Source organism: Aplidium turbinatum, chromosome 5 (genome assembly GCF_918807975.1).
Source record: "Aplidium turbinatum chromosome 5, kaAplTurb1.1, whole genome shotgun sequence".
In the NCBI taxonomy this organism is placed as follows: domain Eukaryota; kingdom Metazoa; phylum Chordata; class Ascidiacea; order Aplousobranchia; family Polyclinidae; genus Aplidium; species Aplidium turbinatum.
This window is the reverse complement of record NC_137476.1, coordinates 810,633-833,989: the sequence shown is the minus strand read 5'-3', so window position 1 is coordinate 833,989 and position 23,357 is coordinate 810,633. Positions and strand designations below refer to the sequence as shown.

General features: G+C 38.7%; 1 protein-coding gene across 3 annotated transcripts in view; it reads right to left on the bottom strand.

Annotated features, from left to right (window-relative positions):
• The window catches only part of LOC145770733 (receptor-type tyrosine-protein phosphatase H-like), a 111,220-nt gene that overhangs the window by 72,949 nt on the left and 14,914 nt on the right, over nucleotides 1-23,357 (bottom strand). For all 3 annotated transcript variants that reach the window (XM_082582433.1, XM_082582434.1, XM_082582435.1), the window contains exons 4-7: nucleotides 21,398-21,524; nucleotides 5,540-5,839; nucleotides 4,429-4,589; nucleotides 6-132 (exon numbers count right to left, since the gene is read on the bottom strand). In XM_082582433.1, the coding sequence (XP_082438559.1) occupies nucleotides 6-132; nucleotides 4,429-4,589; nucleotides 5,540-5,839; nucleotides 21,398-21,524 (715 nt within the window). The remainder of the gene's footprint in view (nucleotides 1-5; nucleotides 133-4,428; nucleotides 4,590-5,539; nucleotides 5,840-21,397; nucleotides 21,525-23,357) is intronic.

The following is a 23,357-nucleotide window of genomic DNA, read 5'->3' as shown; positions in this document are numbered from 1 at the left end:
CCCACCTGTTTCAACTCCTTCACGCTTGCTCGGATCACTAGTTCCACCTTCAGCATTGATAGCGCACACAGCGAGATCGTATTTCATTCTTGATGTGAAGGAAGTTCCGTCGCTTGTATTGGTGAAGATAAACTGGCATCAACAACATACACCCATAACATTCCAACACAAACACTGCATCGATGACAATACATCAAATTGTAAATTATACAATCATGCATAAGGACAAAGTGCCTTCATTAAAACTTTAAATAATTGTTTTTAGTTTTTTTTTATTGAATAATTACTGTAAGTTAAATAATAAATAACATTCTTGAACGATATTTTTCTTTTTAAAGATCCCTAAACCTTTGCATTACCTACTTGCACATAGTTTTGAGAACAGTTTTCTAACTGCAAAGAAATTTATTCTCACACGAGTCAGTTCAATCATATATTGCTAAAAATCGATTTCGATCAGCTAGAAGCTAGATCATCTTCAGTTAAGCTAAGCTTATTCAAATAGTTTCTATTTGAATAAGTTTTCTAAGCTTAAACTGATCATTTTTCTACCTTTCTGCCCTTCACAATAAGCATTTCGTCTCAGGTGGCTAGACATTTTCGTGCAATGCTAGTTATGTATAATTATGCTGATGTTAGTGCAATATAAATGTTAGTGCAATTACTTTGAAATGTAAAAACGCCTAAAAATGGCTTATATTTATGAGAAAGAGTAATTTTTTGTTTAGTTTAGTATTACTTTATGTTAAAATTCAAAAATTTCAATTTTGAAACTATTTTTGGGAAATTAGAATAAAAACCAACTTTCTGACGTTTTTTCATCTCAAATATTTTATTTCAATAAATTTGTTGGGTAAAAGTTTAATTTCTATTCGCACAATACACATGGCTATTATCTTGTAAAATATTTTGGCTCTGTGATTTTCATAGCTCCCGTTATTAGCAATTAATTAGCACGGGACAAAGATAGACCGTGACGTGCTTTCCGCGTACGAAAACAGCTCGTATTAAGCTCTGAGAGCTCTGCTTGGAGATGAGCGAATTGTTTTCGGACAATCAGGAGGACTACTTAAAAAACAAGAAGTTGATATTAATTCATGAACTCTCAACATTAAAGCCTGGGAAGGAGGCAATTTTGCTCAACAGTCAAACAAACACCACCGGCGTTTTATGCGATGGCATCAACACACCAAAAAATCATCTTCGGTGTCATGACTGGCGTTGGTGTCACTCTTCTCGGTATCAACGTGGCTTGATGTTTCCCGCAATAGTCAAAGGATTTCTGCTTTGATTTTTCACGCATAGTTTTTATAAAATATCTCCAAAAACTAGCAATATTTTTACTTTAAATTGTAAAGTAGCCGGTAACCTGAGTGTGACAAAAAAATGTAGCGATTCGCTATCGCAAATCGCTATCCAACGTAAGTCTAAAACAATTTCATTTCAAGTAACTTATTCCTTTCAAAGTCACAAGCAGATTGAAGTCACAAGGAAATCAATAGCCAACGCAATAACTAAGCATTATCTGAAAATTGAAATATTACTTGTAAATGCAGCGTAGTGATTAATGTTTTATAATAAACGACAAATGTTTTTCGAAGCATAATATTGGTTGGTGAGAAGTTTTGCGCTGGTTATCTGGAAAACTTTATCTTCTTGTACAAGCAAGTTAGCAAACATTTGTATTGTTTTGTGCGTTCCAAGATTTACTGCGTGACCTACATGACTAGTGACCATTTCGGATTACATGCATCGCTGGACCGTGCGTGCCTTCAACGAAGAGATTAGCGATTTCAAGGAGATTACGGCAGAGACATCAGACAAATTTTAAAAAAATTGACTTTTTTTAGAAAAAAAGCAATAGCAAAAAACTGGTAGAGCATGTGTGTCCACTTAAAATTTTAACCAGTTTGTCAATAATTTTGCTCTAACTTTACGAAAAAAGCAACCTCGTAACGTTTTTATATCAAAAGTTATTAGACAATGAAAGTGTGGATGGAATAAGTCCACACGTCAGGCCATTACCTCACAAAAATCGCTTAGTCCGAATGGGGTTAAACATAGAATTTTCTCTATAAACAATCTGTATGAACCAGCTGACTGCAGTAGTTATGACCCTTTTAGCACTTAGCCAGAGAGTTGATTTTTGCTTTATACTTTGCTTAGTAATTTTACAAGAACAAATTAATGGCAGGGCTGGAATCGAAACCATACCTTCGAAATCACCATTTCTTCTAGGCTAGGTTGGCCACGGCGAAACATTCATTCAATTTACTTTCTAACGTGCATGATGCGAGTGACCGTAATTAGCTGCTTTAACACTATCTGTAGCGACACGGGGCTTTATGAGGACGCCCCACTCTAGTAGTGAAGTATTTCACAGAAGGAAATATGCTAGAAATGTGAAATTTTTTGACTTTTAGTTTTTATTCTTTGCGAGTTTTCTAAGCTTAAACTGATCATTTTTCTACCTTTCTTCTCTTCACGCATTTGGTCTCAGGTGACTATACATTGTCGTGCAATGCTAGTTATGTATAATTCAAAAATTTAAATTTTGAAGCTATTTTTGGGAAGTTAGAATAAAAACCGACTTTCTGACGTTTTTTCATCTCAAACAATTTATTTCAATAAAATTGTTGGGTAAAAATTTAATTTCTATACGCACAATACGCATGGCTATTATCTTGTAAAATATTTTGGCTCTGTGATTTTCATAGCTCCCGTTATTAACGATTAATTAGCACGGACAAAGATAGCCCGTGACGTGCTTTCCGCGTATGAAAACAGCTCGTATTGAAAAGTGTTAAATCTTGCTTTCTGATTGGTTAATAGACCTTAGGGCAGGGGTTCCCAAACTTTCTGTTCATCGGTACCCTTTGGTCAATTTATAAATTTTCTCGTGTACCCCCAAAATTTTCTCATATTTTTGACTTTAGAAAGTTTAGATATTGCAACAAACTACAGTAACAGTAGAGCTGCATTAGAAAACTGTATACATGATATTTTGTACCAATCAAAGCACACAAAGTTATTCATAACAATGTAATCCAAGGTTAAACAAACACTACAATCAATCAAACAAACAATATATTGGATGAATAAGCCCAGCAATCGTAGTTAACGTGTTGGATCAGCCTGCTTTTTAGCAACAAGCTCATTAATACGAGGTGAAACATTAACAACAGCACAACGAAGATGTTCAAGTGTTTCGATCTGTTTTGTCATCTGTTTTTTAAATTATAAACGTGATAAAAAATATTTTAAGGCAGATTACCGTAGAAGTTATGGAAAGAATATCCTTAATCTAATGCACCCCTTGAAAAGTCGAAATGTACCCCTGGGGGTACATGTACCCCAGTTTGGGAACCCCTGCCTTAGGGAATTGAGTGCTTGCAGTAGATGCGGATTTGATTCCAAATTTGGTCATATCGAAGACTTCTTAAAAATGGTACTAATCTCCATTCCTGCTTGGCATTACGCAGAGGAGTGGGTTTAAACGTCGTTTGCAAACTCTGAGAGCTCTGCTCGGAGATGAGCAAATTGTTTTCGGACAATCAGGAGGACTACTTAAAAAAAATAAGAAGTTGATTTTAATTCATGAACTCTCAACATTAAAGCTTGTAAAAGAGGCTATTTTGCTCAACAATCAAACAAACACCACCGGCGTTTTATGCGATGGCATCAACACACCAAAAAAGTTATTTTCGGAGTCATGACTGGCGTTGGTGTCACTCTTCTCGGTATCAACGTGGCTTGATGTTTCCCGCAATAGTCAAATGATTTCTGCTTTGATTTTTCACGCATAGTTTTTATAAAATATCTCCAAAAACTAGTAATATTTTTACTTTAAATTGTAAAGTAGCCGGTAACCTGAGTGTGACAAAAAAATGTAGCGAATCCGCTATCGCAAATTCTACTTAATTAACGCGCGACTGCCCACCTCTGATATTATCTAGGCCTTAGGGCCTAAAATGGTTAAAAGTTACAAGATTTTTGTTAAATCAAAAGACATATTGTAGAACTGAACGTTTTTTTTTTTGATTGATTTGACGTTTTGATTTTCACAAATAGTAAAAATAACCACCTTGGTCATCTTAGTATTAATCAAAATAATTTAATAATTTATTTTAGATCAAAGTTCACATTTTACAAACATTAAATTTTTTGTAAACTATTCGAATGATTCAAAAGTGCAAGTTTTTAAAATATCTTGGCAGTTGGCACACAAGGATATTTGTTACTCACTACTTGTAGCAAAACTGTAATCCATTGTTCGGCCACAAATAATAGGTATTCTGCGTCACTACAATGATTAAGCAACATATTCGCGTCTTAGTACCAGTCCAGAACACTAACAGCCACCACTCCATTAATGATGGGAAGATCTATAGTTGTGTATAGTTGGGAACTCATTTAATAACAACTCACCGACGGTGTTGTCACTTCTTCTCCATTGTCGCAATTATCTATGGTGACACTTGATGGTACAGCTACAACTTTGTAAGTCAAACCATCCACTTCTGTCCATGACGTTACAACTGAGGTTGAATAGATTGAATCCACTTGAAAGTTGGAAGGTGATGGAGGACCTGGAACAATGCATTGTGAGAAGTTTGAGCTATTTGTACTTGACCTGCAACTTAAGTTTTGCTTCACTTTCGTAAAATTTGTCTTTTCTTTGTTGAATTGTCGTTAAATATCAGATCACCGTCGGTTAGCTACTGCCTGGTGTTACCGTGTTGTTATTGTCTTGATGCAACTAAGATGTTTCCAAAAGATAATTTCATAAGATTTAGATAAGTTCAGATGTGTATTTTTTCTTCAACAATAAAACAAGGAGAGTGAGGTAAGATGAACCAAGTTTAGCGTTACTGTTTTAAACTTGCAGACTGTTATTGAACACACGCAACATTTGTCACAGATGTCATCAGATTATCATGTTATGGCATCACATCGACTAAACCTTGCAATTGAAAAAGTCATTGTGAAAAATTCTTTCTGACAAGGCTGATGTTGCTGTTAATCCCAAATATTCCTTGGCTTAAACAAGCAAGCATTTGTAGGCAGCACGCAATATCAATTTACTATTCTTTAGATTGCCAAGCAATTGTGATGGAGGAATGACGTGATTATAATGCAATGTTATTATTTCATGTTGTGCCTGTCAGATCTCATTATCAATGCAATTGAAAGTGTAATATTTTAGCAAATATTTTAGCAATTAAAATTATAGAAAATAAAAATACAACTAAACAATCACATTAAAAATGTAACTAAGTACATTTATCTCAATTACAATTGATCCAACTCTACTGGTGACGTAGCTATGCGATATTGGGCAAGGAATAACAATAAAACAATTATTTTATTTTTTTATGCTCTTTGTTTCTTTATGCTTTTATCACAGCAAGTCAGTGTTCGACTTTCAGCCGACAATTTTTAATGCATTGGATTATATTTGATCTTTGATTAAATGTTAAACAATGCTGCTTTGAACAAGCATTAGTTTTTATTTTCCAGAAGTAAAGTGATGACTTACGTGTTGTTATTCCAGATATTGGTTCACTTGGGTCACTAACTTTCACCCTACCCGTATTGCCCGTATTAGAAACAACACTAATCGTATATTGAGTGTTGGGTTGGAGTCCAGTGATTCTTATACTTTTAGTGCGGTCAGTTGTATTTTTATTCTCATCAGTGTTGCCATTGGTTGCTTTATAATGCACTGTATAATTTTTGACGCCTTGATCACCAGTCACGGCGTCATCATCATCCCATTCAACAAATATTTCATTTGTTGTTGTGCTTAATGCTCTCACGTTTGTTGGTGGTGGTGGTCCTGTGAATACAAACAATAATTTTAAAAGAAACAGCTACTGTATATAATCATTGTTTTAGCATGCTTTGTGAGCATTCGACATACCAGTACCGCATTATGCAATTTTTGTTTTTTCTTGTACAAATGAGATCGGTTTTCTGTATTAAAATGTCGTGATATTCTTTACAAGATATTTGATAGCCAGATAAATAAAAAATGTTTCAAATTTATAACAATAGATAATAAAAATTCCGATAAATCGAATAAAATGCCTTTATGAAACAAAGTTTTAAAAACTACGAAATGTCGAATGTCTCTTGCAGTTTTTCTTACAATATATCGAGTGTCTATGAACAAAAGTAAAACAAAAATTGTCATTAAAATGTCGTAAGTGTTGTAACAAGAAGTATCACAACGATGGTAAAGAAAACATAAAGCGTTCTTAATTGTTATTTTTGATAAAAAATATTATTTAAAATACAACAATGAAAACTTGGTCTTATTTGAATAAGACCTTCTGATGATCCGTTAAGTGAAACAATTTGTAAAGGCTTCAGATAGTAATAACTATATTTGATTTATTTAAAATACTGTAGCTTTGCATTTACATAAACTTAATTCTTTACCCTCTAATGGCGCGCAGATATCGTTTGGCTATTATATCATGCTTGGTTTGATTACGGAAATTACAAAAACGTCATGCACTTGCTTTTTCAATGTTTTCAAATGATAATGCTGATCTGATGGCATAAATTTTGAAGATAGAACTTGCATAGCTGCAAGATCTATCAATAGTGGCGATTCAGGATACTTGAGCTACAAGGAGAGTTGAAAGATTCGCATACAACAGAGGGGGCTGAGAACTCTGAAGTCTTGCCGTTGAAACGTCTGTTCCGTCACGACAACCGGGCAGTCACTTACAGCTACTACTTTGCATTCATGGAAAGGCAATAAAACTGTTGGCGTAGCATGGCACTTGTACAACAATCTAACCTCTTATTATAATTTATTTACAATCGATTTCGCTTTAGTGACAGCATCTTCAGTTTACACAATGTGTAAGCTGATGATGATAATAATGAATAGTGTGTAATACCATGGCCACCTGGAGATGCGGCCTAATTTGTCACATTTTGTAGATTTTGATTACAGCTACTGCTAGTGCTTGACTGACATTTCTTGAGATGTTTTTACTTCTTGCGGTTTCCTAATGACATAAAACTTTTTTGTTGCCTTGGGGAAGCAGTAGCAAATGAGAAAAAGTAAATGGTAATACACACTATTCCTTATTGTCATGATTTCTTTCTATCTCTTACCAGGAAAAAGACTTGGAAAGGTTCAATGACGTAGTTTAATGGGTCAAACCGAACAGCAGTCAATTAAATGTCGAAAGGTTCCACTACTGAAATGATAATCTAACTTCTTGAAGGACTTTAACGAACGGCTTCTCAAATAACTCTAATTTCGAACACAATTTATATCAGCACCAATTCTCATCTACTTGTATTCGATTACTTCAACACTCAATCAACAATAATTTCTGCACCAACTACCAATCCACAACCCATAACACAACTTTCATAATCAACTCATAATCAACTCTCAGAATAATAATACAACTCCCATAATCACTGTGGTACTCGATTTCGGACGTTTCTGTCCTGAAGCGCTTTGCGCTGACGCTGATTAATTTGTACGCTTACCTTGTTTGCCACAGTTGAGTTCTGTCTTGTGTACTGAGCTGCAGTTGTTTTGTTTAGTTTAACCTTTAGTAGAAGTGTTGTTTGTTGAGTTTTGTGAGTTAACCTTATTGTGTTTTAGGTTTATGCAACTTCTTAGTTAATTAAAACCAACTTTGTTTGTGTGACTAAATGTATGGTATTACAATTTAATTAACTAAGATTAGCGGCAAAGCTGGCCATGGATAAAGTGCTGAAACCTGCAAGGTTTGATGTCAGCCCGAATACTCAAGATGCAGCAAAACTGTGGCGACACTGGCTTGTCACGTTTGAAAACTTCGTTGCTACTTTGCCGTCAGAGAACCTGAACAAATTGAATGTACTCATCAATTACGTAGCAGCCGATATTTACGACTTGTTCAGCGAAGCTAGTACCTATGAAGACGCCTTAAGAGTTCTTAAGGCAGCTTTCGTTAAAACACCTAATGAAATTTTTGTGAGACATGCCTTATCCACTCGTAAACAGCTTCCAGAAGAGTCCTTGGATGAATTTTTTCAAATTCTGAAGAATATGAGTAAAGATTGCAATTTTCAACAAGTAACTGCCACTGTTCACAGAGATGAGGCCATTAGAGATGCTTTCATAAGCGGTATTTTAAATAGTAGTATTCGACAACGTCTCCTTGAAAATCAAACGCTAACACTTGCAAACGCATTTGATCAAGCGAGGGTTTTAGATGTAGCACGAAAAAGCTCGGAATGCTACAGAAGTCAGGATGTCGGCTTGTCGATCAATACATCATGTGTTGAAAAAGAAGAGTTTGCGTCTAAAAGTGCCGAGGAATCAACTCTTTCTTTTACAAAAAGGACTTGCTTCTTCTGTGGTTCAGACTATCATCCCCGTTCGTCGTGTCCTGCTCGCGAGGCTACTTGCCACAAATGCAAGAAAAAGGGGCACTACCAGCGTGTATGTCGAGCAAAACCGACCAAGTCTTTAAACGCAACAGTTCGAAATCTTACACTTGCTACTACAAGGCCTGTTGGTGTACCTGATAGTTTAAGAAAGTCCTCCATCCACGTCGTTGTTAACGATCAACATGCGACTGCCCTCGTTGACTCGGGAAGTACGGACAATTTCATTCACTCAAGAGTGGCAAAGCGTTGCTCCTTGGAAATAACACCGAGTCGGGAAAGCGTTTCAATGGCCACTCAGAACTTGTGTGCTGAAGTTGAAGGACATTGCATTGCCAGTATTCGTGTTGGCGATAGGCATTATCGTCTTAAACTGTTTGTGTTTCCAAACCTGTGTGCAGATATTATACTGGGACAGGATTGGCAAGCCAAACACGAAAGTGTAACGATCAAGTACGGCGGAGAAGAACCACCTGTAAAAATCTGTAACTTGACCACCTTGGATGCTCCACCACCGCCGTTGTTTCTGCATTTGTCCCCGGAATGTAAGCCTACTGCAACCAAGTTGCGTAGGTACAGTCGCGAAGATCACGATTTCATCAAGAATGAAACTGAAAGATTACTTTCAGAAGGGATTATAGAACCAAGCAACTCACCCTGGAGAGCACAAGTGGTTGTCACGAGAAATGAACGTCAGAACAAAAGGTTAGTCGTTGACTATTCGCAAACGATAAACAAGTACACTAACCTAGATGCATATCCATTACCAAGGATAGATGATACTGTGAACAAAATTGCGCAGTATCGTGTGTTCAGTACCGTGGACTTGAAAAGCGCGTATCATCAAGTCGCTATTCGAGACGAAGATAAAAAATACACTGCTTTCGAAGCCAATGGTCGGCTTTACCAATTCCGTAGAATACCCTTCGGTGTTACGAATGGCGTAGCTGCGTTCCAAAGAATTATGGACAATTTTATTACTGGCGAACATTTATGTGATACTTTTGCGTATTTAGATAACGTAACCATTTGTGGTAAAGATCAAGCACATCACGATCAAAACCTTCATCGCTTTCTGGAAGCAGCTAAAAGTAAAAATCTGGTTTACAACGAAAACAAGTGCATATTTTCCACGACAACTTTAAGCATTCTCGGAAATGTAGTTTGTAATGGTCAAATAAAGCCAGATCCCGATAGACTTAAACCTTTACAAAATCTTCCCCCTCCCTCCAACATGAAAAGTCAAAAGCGTGTTATGGGATTATTTGCTTATTATTCACTGTGGATACGCAATTTTTCTGACAAAATCAGACCTCTTAATCAAAACAAATCGTTTCCTCTTAATTCAGAAGCATTATCAGCTTTCCAGCAGCTCAAGCGTGAAATCGAAAATTCAGTAGTTGCTTCTATTGACGAAGCACTACCCTTTCAAATTGAAACCGATGCTTCAGAGTTTGCTTTAGCCGCAACGCTTAATCAAAATGGCCGCCCAGTGGCATTTTTTTCCAGAACTTTGCAAGGGTCCGAACTGAAACATTCAGCAGTTGAAAAAGAGGCAGCCGCCATTATTGAATCCGTTCGGAAGTGGAAACACTATCTCACAGGCAAACGATTTACTTTAATTACTGATCAGAAGTCAGTTGCCTACATGTTTGACACAAAGCACAAAGGTAAAATTAAGAACGATAAAATCATGAGATGGCGCATTGAACTTTGTACTTATGATTTCGATATCATCTATAGATGTGGGAAAGAAAACGTTCCAGCTGACACACTTTCTCGTATTAAATGCATGACACTGAGTAAAAATACCTTGAAAAGTTTACATGATTCTCTTTGCCATCCAGGTGAGACGCGCATGGCCCACTTTGTGAAAATTAGAAATTTACCTTTCTCACTCGATCAAATTCGCGATGTTATCCGATCCTGTAAAACTTGTTGCGAGTGTAAGCCCCGTTTTTATCGACCCAACGCAATGCATTTGATAAAGGCTACTCAACCTTTTGAAAGACTGAGTATGGATTTCAAGGGACCCTTACCGTCTACTAATAAAAATCGATTTATACTAGTAATATGTGATGAGTACTCCAGATTTCCATTTGCTTTCCCTTGCAAAGACACAAGCACTAAAAGCATCATTATTCATCTTCAAAAACTTTTTTCCGTGTTTGGAATGCCAGCTTATGTGCATTCGGACCGAGGATCAGCGTTTATGAGCGAAGAACTGAAACGTTTCTTTCATGAAAAAGGTATCGCTACAAGCCGAACCACAAGTTATAACCCCACTGGAAACGGTCAAGTCGAACGTATGAATGGGACCATATGGAGAGCGATCACTTTAGCCCTTAAAACGCATGGACTGCCGAATAATTGTTGGCAAGACGTGTTAGATGATGTACTTCATTCTATCCGCACGCTGTTATGCACAGCAACAAATCAAATGCCACATGAACGTCTTTTTGCATATCAACGCAGGTCAACAACTGGAACTTCCATACCTTCATGGTTGACGACGCCAGGCCCCGTTCTACTGAAACGTCACGTTCGAGCATCAAAATATGATCCACTGGCAGAAAAAGTAGAACTCATTGAAGCAAACCCCCAGTACGCTCATATACGATTCCAGAACGGCAGAGAGGACACAGTTGCTCTTAAAAACCTGGCCCCAACTTATGGTGAAGAAGCAGAGATAGCAGAACCAGAGTCACAAGAGAATACGAATGCTGATGTTTCCAACTGCTTTAATGATCACTCAAGTAATAACGAAATTCACCAAGAAGTTTCTGAGAACAAGGAAAATTCATCAAGCGGGCCTACTGTTTCAAGTCCCTCAGATACCGCTACACAAGTTGAAAACGACTCACAAAGAAAGACGGAGCTTCGGCGCTCGCAAAGAACAAAAAGACCTCCTGACCGATTCAACCCATCTAATTACCTGTAATTTCAGACTATCGTGATAATTTGGCAAAACATTTTAAGGAGGGAAGAATGTGGTACTCGATTTCGGACGTTTCTGTCCTGAAGCGCTTTGCGCTGACGCTGATTAATTTGTACGCTTACTTTGTTTGCCACAGTTGAGTTCTGTCTTGTGTACTGAGCTGCAGTTGTTTTGTTTAGTTTAACCTTTAGTAGAAGTGTTGTTTGTTGAGTTTTGTGAGTTAACCTTATTGTGTTTTAGGTTTATGCAACTTCTTAGTTAATTAAAACCAACTTTGTTTGTGTGACTAAATGTATGGTATTACAATCACATAATCAACTCAATAATAATCATTACGCAAATTACACCACTATTTATAAAAGGTTTGTTCGGTCTAGTAACTTCGAGAAGGTTACATAATGTTGCATCACACGAACTCATCGTTCGGTCACGTTGCATTGAGCGGCATAAACAAGCAAGTTTAAAGAAGACTCTAGAACTGCACGTAGCAATCGAATGACCTAGAATACACGTTACATAATACAGATTTCGTCATCAGAGGTTACTTCAGGTCAATACCCGATAATAACACATCGCTCAAAATTCCATAATGAAAACAGCACATTCTGTCAAGACGCAAAGCAGCCCGACGCGAGGCCTTGCACATTGATTGTGACACTTATTATTATTGGTTCAATTATATTGATGTCATACAAGTCTCGAAGCAGAGCCTCCCTCTTCTACACTATCGCTAGAAGTAACAGCAATGCTGCTAAGCTCGTGGAAAAGCTGTTTGGACGCAAATCAAAAAGTGTTAACACCACTGCTTAGGGTAAACACCTGTTACCCTATCATTAATTGCAGACAATGCTTTCATAGTGAAATATCCATTTTTAAGGAATGGGTCAAAAAATCTGTAATAATAATGTGAAACTTAAATTTAAGTTATAGACAATCCCGATATTTCATTTATGTTGTAAACATCCCAGGTAAACTCATCAACAATACGTACTGCAAACTACGGCAGTGGTCCCGGAAGCTAAATGTCTTCGAATTTAACATTGGCTAAGTAAATCACCTAATAATTCCTACAAGGTCTCAAAGCAAAGAATCAACTTAGTTCTGAGCACTTTGTGCAGCTCTACGAGGATATCTCAGCGACCTGAGCTACAAGGAGAGTTGGTCCATCCGCGTATGTTGAATTTGTAAGATCATAGTTATTCCAAATTTTAAATATTACTTTTGCTTGTAACATATTTACTACAGTAGGCTATGTGTTGCAAGGTAGGCTACAAGGTAGGCTACTTTATAGGCCTCCATTATGTTTCTTCTTCGTCGTATGAGCTTTTCTTCCGGACTATATGCTTGGGCATGATGTCATCAGCCACTCGACAGTCTCGTCATCCAGGGCCTTAAGTCCAAGCGTTCCATGTGGTGGTTGATGGATTGGGCAGTCATGGACGACATGGTCTGCTGTCTGGTCTGTGGCACCACACCCCCATCCCGGTGAGGGAGCCAGGCCCCATCTGCACATGTCTGAATGAAAGCGACCGACGCCGGTTCGTAGGCGGTTAAGCCGGACCCACGCAAGTCTTGCGAGGGAGATTCCCAGAGGGTGGGGATCGACGTCGGGTAGGAAATCACGCAGTCGGGAGATGTTGTTTTGCCACTCCATGTTCCATGTGTAGTTCGTCCAGCGTGCCGCACTTATTCTAAGATCTTCAACGTTGTTCAGAAGCTGTCGTGCGGCGGGCACAAATGGGCGTCTTGATTTCAGTCGCTGCTGTCCTCCAGGTAGGCGCTGAAGTGTACTGTGGAGGAGGTGGTCGGGGTCCTGTGCGCGACGAGCAAGGGAAATCATGGCTCCTTTACGGCGAAGCTCAGCAGGTTGAATGCCTGCAAGGATGGGAAGGCAGTCCGTTGGAGTGGGGCGCAAGCATCCAGTCACAGTGCGTAGTGCGTCATTGATGGCGGTGTCAATGTGGCGGGTGTGAGAGCTGCGGCACCACACTGGTGCGCAGTACTCAGCGGTAGAATGGACGAGGGCCAAGGTAGCTGTGCGAAGGGTTTTCGCATCAGCTCCCCCGCCGGAACCCGCCAGCCGCCTCAAAAGTGCAACGCGCGCAGATAGTTTTTTGCGCAGTGACTCCAGGTGTCGTCGGTACGTGAGTGACCTGTCCAGGGTTACGCCGAAGTAGGTAGGTTCGGCTCAGTAGGGGAGGTGTTCGTCATCGGTAGTAATGTTGATCTCACGTTTTGCTTCCTTGTTGTTTAGATGGAAGACCGCTGACACTGTCTTTGCCTTGCTGAGCTGTAGCTTCCATTTCTGGAGATAAGTTATGTTAATATAGTTGACATGTCTTGGCTTAGGTTCCTCTCCATTGACTGCCAATCTCCTGCTGAATGCAGAAGAGCCAGATCGTCTGCGTAAGCATACTTCCTGGAGATGGTGTCAAGCAAGTCATTGATGTAAGTGTTAAAGAGTAGGGGAGCCAGGACAGAGCCCTGTGGGACGCCGTTCCTGAGTCGACGTAGTCTACTTCGTCGGCCGCTACCGGTGGAAAGGGTAAAGCTGCGGTTTTGCACAAGCTCCATAATCATATGGACCATGTGCCTGTCAGAAAGGAGACGAAGTAGTTTGCAGGTAAGGCCACTGTGCCATACAGTGTCGTAGGCAGCCGTGAGATCGACAATTACGGCGCCAGCCTTCTTTTTTGCCGAGAAGCTGTCCTCGATGTCTTGGGTCATCAGAGTGACCTGGTCTGCAGTTGATCTTCCTTGGCGAAAGCCGGCTTGTTCCCGAGGGAGCTGAGGGTCTATTATCGGTTCGACACGGCGTAGATAAGTCTCTCGAGTATCTTGAAGGGGATACAGAGCAGAGAGATGGGGCGGTAGCTCTTCGGATTTCCTGGGGGCTTCTTCGGCTTTGGGACTGCAACCACTAGGGCTCTTCTCCAGATTCTTGAGATGCGCAGTTGAAGCAAGCAGCAGGAAAGGAAGTCTTTTAACCAGAACCTCATAGAGAAGGCAGCTTGGAGTATTAGTTCTGGGCATAGGTGGTCAAGGCCCGGGGATTTGCCTGGCTTTAGGTGCTGGAAGGCGGGGGCAAATTCTTCTGGGGTAAACTTACCAGAGATGTTGCCCTCGACAGGTGTTGGGACCTTCCAGAGGTCCGTCATTTCCTTGAGGACGGACTTGTCTGATTCACGGTCTCTCGTTCTGTGCACTCCATTTTTCACAAGTTGTGAGGCGATGGCATTTGCTGAAATGGGGCATTGGCGACGAGGGGAACGTGATCTGCCAGTGAGGTTGTTGAGTGTACTCCATGCTGTGCGGCTGGAGTGCGTGAAGTCGATTGAGTCTATGGCTTCTGTCCAGCGCTTCTTCCTCTTTGAATCCAATCTTGCCAGCAGGGCTGTTGCTGAGTTGGTGGTGGCGGTGCCCTGGGAGGAACGGAGGAAGTCGCGGTAGAGCCTGTCGCACTCCACATCCCAGCAAGGTATGTAGTTTTTACGTCGACCTCGCGGGATGGAGTATTTTGCCGCAGATATGATTGCATCACAGAAGTCCTGGTAGGCTTCATCCACTTTGATGGTATGTGGGGATGGAAGGTACTGCGTAGCTTCGTTTGTGAGGAAGCTGTAGTATTCCCAATCGGCCTCTCTGAAGTTCCATCGCTTGACAGGCTTGCTCGGAATAGGTGTGGCAAGCAAGGGGGCCGTGATTAGCGAGGGTCGGTGTTGAGACCTTGGGAACTTCTCTAGCACACGTCTGTCCGGCTGGCGATCATCGGGGTCATCACTTGCGAAAGCCAGGTCTGGGTTCGTGCTAGTGTTCCAACGATCGTATAAGAGGGCGAGGTTGTTGTTGGTTGCCCAAGCGGCCAGACTTTCTCCGTCGTTGTTGATGGAGTTGTAGCCCCAGTTAGTGTGGCGGCAGTTAAAATTGCCAGCGTAGAGGCTGGGGTGGGGGAACACTGGGATGGCTGTTGATGTTATCCGCGAAAGTGGGAGCTTGTAGACATTGACGATGTTGTAGCCTGCTACATCTACACAAAGCCACTCGATCTCCGATTGAGCTTGGGATTGGTCAACCAAGGACCAGCTCAGCCGGTTATGGACAAACGTGGCGAGGCCGTGTTTCCTGCTGCAGGTTGTGCCTGCGAGTGTGAAGTTGGTTATTATCAACTTATCCACAGATGTACAGTGAGTCTCCTGGAGGAGAATGATGAGGGCTTGATGCTTGGTGGCCAGGTGCTCGATGATGTTGAGCTTGCTGGCCGTGATGTCCTCGGTGTTCATCTGCAGTACGGTGGGTCGTCGATCCATTAAGTTGACAAACAATAATAGACTTTATTTTATTATTAAGCTTACAGCCCGCATTTTTTAGTTATCGCTTTGCTACGCGCTGAATGGCTCTTTCAGCAAAAATAGTGGTTGTGCCATGTAATATGCAATTATGCATTTGAAGGAAGAAATACAACACATTACAAGTCAGGATGCTTGTTATGTAGAGACCAAAAGAGCAAAAACAGGTGATCAGCCGTGCATGATGCACAATATAATACGCTATTTATAGTAGTAGGTAGCACCTACTGAGTAGTAGGCTACAAAATTTAATGAATCCAATTTTACAAAAAGCGTGAATTAGGTGAACTAATTTTACAAAAAGCGTGAATCAGCTATGTGGTCAAATATTTTTGTTATATTAATTAGGAATAAATTTTGATTCAGGAACAATGCAAATAACTGCTGATAATGCAACAAATCAAACAAAAGATTTTTTTAACTCAGGCTTGAGAGAAAAGTACATTGACTCTCCAGCCTGAGCCTTTGCGTGCATTTACAAGAAATTTTCAAGTGTTTACAATTGTCAAGTAATATTCCTGAATCAAAATTTGTTCCTAACTAATATCATTACTAAATTAGTACCCTCATTGTGATAAGCGGCTAGCTTCCGTGTACAGAAAATATTTTTCAAACAACAGGGTAGCTTGTGGCAAGCCAAGTCAGTGATAAGTTCTTATAGCTCTCCCATGTTATGTATCCTGTTTTCGCCATATGTGTGTGGGTATTCAAGGAAAGCGTGGCCAGTAGATTGTTTTCCAACAACGGTAAGAGACGAATATATTTAAGTAGTGTTCTGGAATTAACATTTCGATTATGGGCTCTGATGTAAGAAGTAGGCGTAATAATTAAAGTATTACTTGCGCAAAAGAGAGTGTCTATCACATTATATCGTCAATCAGTTTTAGCGTGTAGAATTTTGTAAAGAGGAAATGATTGATCAATTACCATAGCTCAGAATATATCAACTCTTTTTGGTGAAGCTCATCACAGTGAGTGCCTGCAGAGATTGGTAAGTTAACGATGTTGGAGTTACGGGGCACAGCGCACTTAATTGCAGCTTGTAGGCAAATAGTCTGTTGTCGCTATTCGAGCGCACAGAAGACTATGCAGATAGCGACTGGTTGTTTAACCCTAGTATCTTAAATACGAGCTGTTTTCGTACGCGGAAAGCACGTCACGGCTATCTTAGCCCGGTGCTAATTAATCGTTAATAACGGGAGCAATGAAAATCACAGAGCCAAAATATTTTACTGGATAATAGCCATGTGTATGATTTTGTAAAGAAAGCTTATCTGTCTTACTTTAAAGTGAAGTTGGGGGACCAAGATAAGTCTTGGGCTCCCCAAACATAAAAGGCATAAACAGGAAAAATAGGACTTCCTTGCAATATCCAAACCTAGCTTCATCAATCAGGCCAGTGTCACACAGTGAAGAACTTCCTGGTCCTGTTTTCGAAGGGTTGCTACAATTGGATTTACTTCCTCACAGCATGCTTCCACTGACAGCGATTCCACCCTTGCTGAAAGCGAATTTCCTCTTGCTATTTTATCTTGTCAACTTTTTTCTCAGGGATAACTCAATGACTTGGCGAGGGATATAAATTTATCGAAAGAATCTTCTGAGTTACTCGCTTCAAGATTCAACGAAAATTAATATGTTGGAACCAGGTACTCTATTCACTTTTTATCGGAAACGCCATGTCGAATTTTTGCCCTATGTTTTTCTCAGGAAAATGATATTGTATACTGTAGGCTACCGATGTGGAAGGTCTTCGTAAAAAGCTTGGTGTAGCAGAATACAATCCTTAAGATTAGCGACTTTTTATTGAGAGCTGTAAATGTAGTTTAAATGTGTTTTACTGCATAATGGAACTGTTTATGGATCTGTACCACTTGGGCATTCAACAACTCTCAAAGAATAGTATAACGAGGTCAAATTTGTTTTGCAAAAATTTTATACAATGAACACAATTGGATCATTTGCGTTGATTTAGAAATGGTTGGATTTCTGCTTGTAATGCAAGGTGGATACACAAAGTTTCCTTGTTTTCTCTGTTTGTGGAACAGCAGGGAAAAAGATCAGCATTGGAAAAGGAAACATTGGTCCATGAGAAGTAAAATGATTCCTGGCGAGAAAACTGTTCAAGTTCATTCTCTGGTGGAACGATCAAAAATTGTGTTACCTCCTCTTCATTATGTAGCGGTGGGATGGTGCAACGGATAAGGCGTTGGCTTCTAATTATGCAAACTTGGTTCGACTCCCGGCTTCAGCTGGTTGTTGAAAACACCGCTCACCTCTTCCCAGGGTGTAATAAATTGGGTGGGCGTAGTTGCTGAAGTAAAGGCGGCCGAGAGAAAGAAACTGGCCACCCTACTCTCTTTAGTGCCGAAGGCTTAGTAGAATGAGAACCTTATCTTCTCATTAGCCAAAGCTCAGTATCTGAGTATGGGACCTTTACCTTTACCTCTTCATATTAAGTTGGATATCATGAAGTAATTTGTAAAAGAACACAAGATGGAAATTGTTTCAGATATATTTGCACAAAATTTCCCGGATTAAAAATTGAAAAGCCGGCATTTTTAATGAGCCTCAAATCAGAAAATTAATCAATGATCCAAACTTCCCATTTTCCATGAATGAAAAGAACTGAGTGCCTGCGATGCTTTTGTAAAAGTTGTTAAGATTTTTTTGAGAAATAATAAGGCATCCAAATACAAAGAACTCGTGTTTATTTTACTCAGAAGACTCCAGATTATTGGTGTTAACATGAGCATCAAACTTCATTTTCTGCACAGTCATCTAGACTACTTTCCTGGTAATCTTGGCGATTTGAGAGGCGAGCAAGGGGTGCGATTTCATGAAAACATGAGTGAGATGAAAGTCAGATATCAATGGAGATAGGATGGTAGCCTACCATGCTAGCTGACTATTGCTGGTATATTAAACGCGATGATGCTTTTGCTGTTCACCCTCGTAGATCTTTTTAGTGCCACTTTATGGCAAACTATTGAGCAAGGTGAACTATAAGGAGAAGCTACCAGACTTATTAATCCTATGTTTGTGTGTACGTTTTTAATATCTTTGTTGGCTTTCTGAAATTGATTTATGTCTTTTGAAAATATATTTGACTCGTATTTAGATTTCACATGAGCAATTATGCATAAGTTCACTCATGCAGTGGCATCACCGTAAATCGAAAACTAGACCTGATAGACAAAAACTGACTGCATTTTCTAAATCAGAGACACAAATTATCTAAAAACAATTGAAATATCTTCAGCACCACAATTTTTTTGTTGTTGGCTAGTGTTATATATATCTAGCATTGCACGAAAATGTCTATCCACCTAAGACGAAATGCTTATTGTGAAGAGCAGGAAGGTAGAAAAATGACCAGTGCAGGTTTAGAAAATTCGCAATGAATAAAAGCTAAAAGTTAAGAAATTTCACATTTCTAGCACATTTCCTTCTGCTAAATATTTCACTACTAGAGTGGGGCGCCCTCATAAAACCCCATGTCGATACAGATAACGTTAACAAACTTGCACTAAAAAGAATACACATATAAAAAAAAAAGAACAAATGTGGACATTTTCACAACTACAGTGTGTGCCCGCTACGAAAAATATAGAAACAATAAATTTAAAAGAAATTTTTTGATGTTTATTGTTTCTATGATTTTCTTGATATTTTTATCTTAAGTTTGTAGCCTATCCTTCCTAGCACCATCTTTTTCTTTCTAAATCACCCTATAACCTACAGCAGGTATGTCATAAAACTACTGATCTCTCCCTTTCAAGTTTAATTATATTTGCCCCGATTGTCACAAAATTTTATGTAAATCTTCGATAGAGAGTTTGCTTTGTTAAACAATAGACAGTCAAAACTAAGTTAACAGGTTTAACATATTTTATTACACAAGGAAAAATAATGTAACTAGAAATAAATTCAAACGTTTTCAACATAAACCTGTGTCCTTGACCAATTTAAAATAATCTCTCAAAACAGATCTGAAATCCAGAATAAAATCCTGGAAGCCTTAACAGTATCTATAACGACAGGGGGCTTTATGAGGACGCCCCACACTAGTAATGAAATATTTCACAGTAGGAAATATGCTAGAAATATGAAATTTTTTGACTTTTAGTTTTTGTTCTTTGCAAATTTTCTAAACCTACAATGGTACTTTTTTTACCTTCTCGCCCTTCACAATAAGCATTTCGTCTCTGGTGGCTAGACATTTTCGTGCAATGCTAGGAATATACAATAAGTGGAATATAAATGTTAGTGCAATTACTTTGAAATGTAAAAACGCCCAAAATAGCCTTATAGTTATGAGCAAAAGTAATTCTTGTTCAGTTTAGCAATACTTTATGTTATAATTCAAAATTTTCAATTTAGAAGCTATTTTCGGGAAATTAGAATACAAAATGTGCTGTTAGGCGCTAATGTTGTGAACTCAACAGCCGGCAGCCAGCACAGAAACTCAACAGCCGGCAGCCTCAAGCTAAACCAAAGAGCCACATGAAAGAACCACTCACTAAATTCAACACCATTCGTCATAGCACATGACTAGGGAACTGTGTTCCGAAAGCTCGTGTAATTCGATATTGCCACAACGAACTCGCAGCATCAGGCTTAAAAAGATCATTAGAATCTACACTGTGAAGTAAGCAACGATCATGCTGCTAAAAGCGAAACTACAGTTATTGTGCAAAATCAGATTTATCCCATTATTCTCATTTATTGCAGATGTAAAGTAATTCCTGATGACGACACACGTACGTGTCAAAAACGTTTGAGTTTATTTTAATTATATTTCTTTGTGTAATAAAATATGTGAAACCCGTTGAGGTTACTTTGTTTTGCCTCGTTTCTAGCACTAGTTGCTACGTTCATCTGATGAAATTGAAAGTAAAATTAACAACAAACAAGATGGTTTATTGCTTCACTGACGTTTCGTGCACTATGACAATGCGCATCCTCAGAGCGAATAACATACAATACTGCAGTGCGATTAAAGGCAAAAAAAAAATAAAACACGCAATATTTTAACAATTGGCCAATGATGTGTGAGCGGTTGTTGGAAGTTTTTACGTAATTTAACGTGGAAAGTAACCGCTCACACATCATTGGCCAATTTTTAAAATATTGCGTGTTTTATTTTTTCTTGCCTTCAATCGCACTGCAGTATATAATGTTGTGAAATTTTATTGTGTATGTTATTCGCTCTGAGGATGCGCATTGTCATGGTGCGCGAAACGTCAGTGAAGCAATAAACCATCTTGTTTGTTGTTAATTTTACTTTCAATTTTATCAGATGAACGTAGCAACTAGTGCTAGAAACGATAATTGTCCTGATGAACACCCAAACTTTTCAGTATTTTGTTTTGTCTGTCATTTTTATGGAAATATAGTACAGCTCATTTTATTTCGTGTTTTCATTTTTTAGCTAATCTACTGTATTTTCTTGATAATAAAAGCCTTAAAATTTGTTTGGTTTTGTAAGGTTTTGAACAATTTTACTCAACCAAAATATTTTATTATTCAGCAATAATTATAACAGACTAGTTTAATTTGAACCACCTGTGTACGATACCACAAAATTACGTTTTTCTCACAATTATACCTCAATCAAGAACTCAGCAAACATTTAATATTAAATCACATTTGGTGCTTGCTTCCATAACTGTGAAAACCATATTTCAGTACGATAACTTACCAGTCTTAACTGCGCTGCGAATATTGGGGACACTAGTTCCACCTCCAGCATTGACAGCGCACACAGCAAGATAATATGATGTTCTTGGTGTGAAGGCAGTTCCGTCGCTTGTTTCGGTGAACTTAAACTGGAATTGACACATCAGTGTAGTTATATCGCTTAATGCTCAAAAACTTTATGTATTGATAAAAAATTATTTTCTGCAATTGAAGTGTCAGACAAAGTCAACACTACCATGATCAACTTCATAGCCGAGTGGTGAGAGCCCTGAAACAGCAATCGAAAGGGCGCCGGTTCGACACCGCTCAAGAGCATGCGGCTGTGTCTCTGGCAGGACACTTAAAAGGCATGCCTGAAGGTGGACATGAAGATTGGCTTCCCTGCCTTCCGTTCGCTTGATCTAATTCTTCAACCACCGGGTGTATGCCTGGATACGACAAAACGGACAAAAACACTACAATGTGTAGCCTACAGTGGAGTTTGATATAACTTAGAAAACGAAATATTTTACATTGAGGGCACTACTTTAAAGCAAGAGAACAATAAATATTAGAATTCATCGTCGCAAGTATAAACAGTAACAATGTGGTAAATCGGAGTAAGCATGAAGAGCACTGATAATAATAACGTATATTTGGTTGATGTAGGCTGCTGAACATTAACGGAATGCACATAAACTGAACATTGTAATTGCAAAAAAATGACAATATAAATTCTACTAGGTAAAATTAACGGACTTAAGGATTAACGAATTAACTTCTCGTGTCTACAATTCCAGGAAAAAACATGTATATTAACTATCTTGCATTTGACAGCTTTCAGACTCGTGCGTCCTTTAGCCATACACTGGTGCCACTATTCCTACAATTGTACTATTTTTAATTTTCAAAGCATCAAAAATAACTTGTGTTATCAGATTCTTTCAAATTGACTGATTATTGTAAACGAAAGCCATCTATATATTGGCATAACATTGTTTTACAATAGGCTTGGATGCTAAACGAATTTTATTTGCTCATGAGTGTACTTTTGTGTACCAGATTTGTTGCATCATAAACACTTGCCACACCCACGTTAACGAACGACTTACAAATATAATCATAACATTTTAAATGGATGAATGTCGCATTATTATTGTTGATTCAACATGAATAGCTCATATATACGCGAATGTTTTGGTTAATGGATAGAATTGCTTAGCAGTATAGAAATATCGTATTTGTATAGAAAAGGACTTTTGATGGTACTCTAATTTAAGAGATGTTATGTTAGATCTTTCTGGAATATTTGTTAATTATAAATTGTTTCCATTTAGTCGTGATATAATGCTTATAAGTATATCACCTTGAAAATGACTTCTGGAAAAGAAAGTTGTCAACAACCGGTAAATACGATTTTCATTTTGGTTCATAGTTTGCCCAATTTGTTACCAGCTGTGCATCTCTTATAAAATTTTGTATATCATATTACCATAATGTATGATGCTATCATGTCTACACTTTGCTGTAACTGTTTTGTATTTATGTTTCGTATTAGTAAAGTCACGGTTATTTTCCCTAAACAAAATCGCAAACTGACGGACAATATTGAATACTTCGCCCAGACAATTGCGCAGACAATTCAAATGGAGTCATCTCAGTGTAGATCGAGTGTAGAATAGATGTGCATAAGTTATTAGCAGGATTGCAGCAAACTTTCTCTGTATAACCACTTTTTAAAAGGGCATCATTATAAACCAGTGGTTCCCAACCTTTTTGTTGTCACGGACCCCTTTAGACAAATTATTAATTCTGCAGACCCCTACCTAAACTTTTCCTTAAACTCAATTAACATACTATTGACTAATGTAATAATTATGCTACTCAACTACTGCACTGTGTCATATTGCATTGTCGCTATAACTCGTGCGGCAAGTATCATGCTAACATCATCATCATCAGTCGTCATCTCCGCCTGCAGC